General features: G+C 25.0%; 1 protein-coding gene across 1 annotated transcript in view; it reads right to left on the bottom strand.

Moving 5' to 3' along the window:
• Positions 1-1741, bottom strand: part of LOC108689946 (cytochrome b-c1 complex subunit 8) — a 3474-nt gene extending 1733 nt beyond the window's left edge. The window contains exon 1 of the mRNA XM_018196946.1: positions 1577-1741. Coding sequence (XP_018052435.1) covers positions 1577-1733 — 157 coding nt within the window. The 5' untranslated portion in view covers positions 1734-1741. The remainder of the gene's footprint in view (positions 1-1576) is intronic.
• Between the last annotated feature and the right edge of the window lie 795 nt (positions 1742-2536).

Raw genomic sequence — 2536 nt, 5'->3', positions numbered from 1 at the left:
ATAAATAAATAAATATAAATTTATATACACACTTATATTATTATTGTAAATTACAATTATTTAAAATTACGATTTATTTTAAATGCACACACTCACACAAAGCTTAGTTATACATGATTTCGGTAAAGACTACTTATCTAATATTTTTTTCCTCATACAGGATGTTCGATTCAATCTGTGTATATCGATATTTCGAAAACTATTAAATATAGACAAAAAATTTAAAAAAGCTCCTTTAATAGAATTACTTTGGGATGATTTCCAGCGTGACAAAACTGCATTTTAAGGGAAAAAAGGAGTCAAATTTTTTTAATAGAATTCCCTTGTAAAAAAAGACTAATCGATAGAGCTTGAAAGGACAATTCTATTGATATTAGATTAGTCTATGATATTAGAAAATCTATCTTCGATATATTACGTTAGCAGCAAATTTCTGAAATCGTCTCAGGGTACATATTATATATGGAATTATTCGAAAGGGATTCCGATCATTTTCTCTAGAAAACAAAATAGAAATCTAGAGAATAATTGAACAATTCCGATCGGAATCCATTCCGAACATTTCTGAATAATATGTGCTCTGAGATGATTTCGAAAATTCGTTGCAGTCCTAATATCAAAGATAGACTTAATATCATAGATTAATAGCTTCATCTTTTCAATTGATCTTGTTTTTGTATAAAATTCTATTTAAAAAAATTTTATTTCCTTCCTTCTCTCAAAATATCGTTTTATCGCTAAAAACCATATCAAAGTCATTGAAAAGGCTTTTTTAATTTTTCATTTATCTTTTATAGTTTTCGAAATATTGAAACAAACAGATTAAATCAAACACCCTGTATGTAGGATAGATATTTGAATATTTTTTATCAAATTGAAATTATTTCGAGAGAAAATAGAAAAACAGAATTACAGAAAGATGCAGTAGGCATAAAATGAATATCATGGTTCACTACAAGTGATTGCATTTGGATGTAAAATGATTACATCAGGGTGTAAAAACTTTGTAGTTATATAAAACAAGCTACTTTATAAAGTTAAAATGTTCTGTATCTTTAACTGAACTGGATCGTTAGTATTCATGTCTTATAAAATGTTGCCAATTAAAGCTAAGGATTGCAATATTGGAAACCGATATTTTGAAAATAAAAATCTGCGTATACTTATAACTATGAAAAAACAATTTTTAATGTTAACAAGAAAGAATACATTTAAATAAATTATTAAAAAATAAATCACAAAATAAATGATAAACATTAAATGGTAAAAATAAAATGGTAAATGTTAAATAGTAAATTATTAAGAACAATATAAAATTAATTATATTAAAAATTGGTTAAATATAAAAATAATAAAAAAGATAATAAAATTTGATCTGTGTATTTAGATTTTATATTTAGATACTTTAACTAAAATCTTACAATTTAGTTCACACATATTTAAGAATTTATAAATTTTATATTTATAAATATAAATACAGTTTAAAAAATTAATTATATTACAATATTTGTTTAATTTGTTTAATTTTAATATGTATACGTTGCGTTAATGATAAGTAAAATATTTAAATATGCACCTGGAAGCATCGGTGGAAGTGCACGGCTTATTCTTCTCAGCCAATTGGGTATTCCGTGCGTTATTGATTTTGTCCAGGCTCGTTGTTCCAATGGCGACAGACTGTAATATACGACTCTACGAATGTGTATTGGTAAATTGCCAAATTCCAAACCCATTTTGCGCAAAGAATAGATTAAAGAATTGAAGAAGACTCCTAAGGTATCGCTATCAGTGCTTTCTCTGTGATATTTTTCGTAGTTTGTAAAAAAAAAAGAAATGAAAAAGACAATTGCGAATTAATATCGTAAAGCGCACTCTTATTTGAAAATTAAAACTAGATCTCAACCGCAGCAAATGATAAGAGCAATGACTATCGGTAAAATTAACTGAGAGTATGATGATATGGAAGAGAGCTCTTATGCCATGGAACGATGATATTATATACTGAATCCTGAATTTTCAGCAAAAGATCATATATACTAGCTCAAAAGTATATGCGTTCATTTTAGATTGAACTATATCAATCACAATAAATTAAACTTCATTCTCGCAAGATAAAAAATTAAATTAATTCATTGATTTTATTTATCAATTCTAAAATTCTGAAGCGTCTAGGGACGCACTTATAATTTTATTTAAATAATGTTTAAACGATTTTATATCATTTTCTAACTACTTTATAATTAAAAATAATTGACTGCATTAACTACAATTAACATTAATTTCTAAACAGATTGATTATTCAATCGTCCAATTTTTGTGATTTTAAATATTCAAACAGAATTTACAAGTTAATTCTTATTGATTTTATAAGCTCTAATAAACAAGTAAGTTTAATAATACTTAATATATTAGCTCTAAAATTTTAGCTCTTAATTTTAATAAATAAGATTAACGTACATTTATATTTCTACACATTTACGTTCCTTTTGTCTTATATAATAAGGGATACTAAGTTGATACAATTTAAGATTCAATT

Source organism: Atta colombica, unplaced genomic scaffold (assembly GCF_001594045.1).
Source record: "Atta colombica isolate Treedump-2 unplaced genomic scaffold, Acol1.0 scaffold105, whole genome shotgun sequence".
In the NCBI taxonomy this organism is placed as follows: domain Eukaryota; kingdom Metazoa; phylum Arthropoda; class Insecta; order Hymenoptera; family Formicidae; genus Atta; species Atta colombica.
This window is presented reverse-complemented; position numbering and strand designations above follow the sequence as displayed.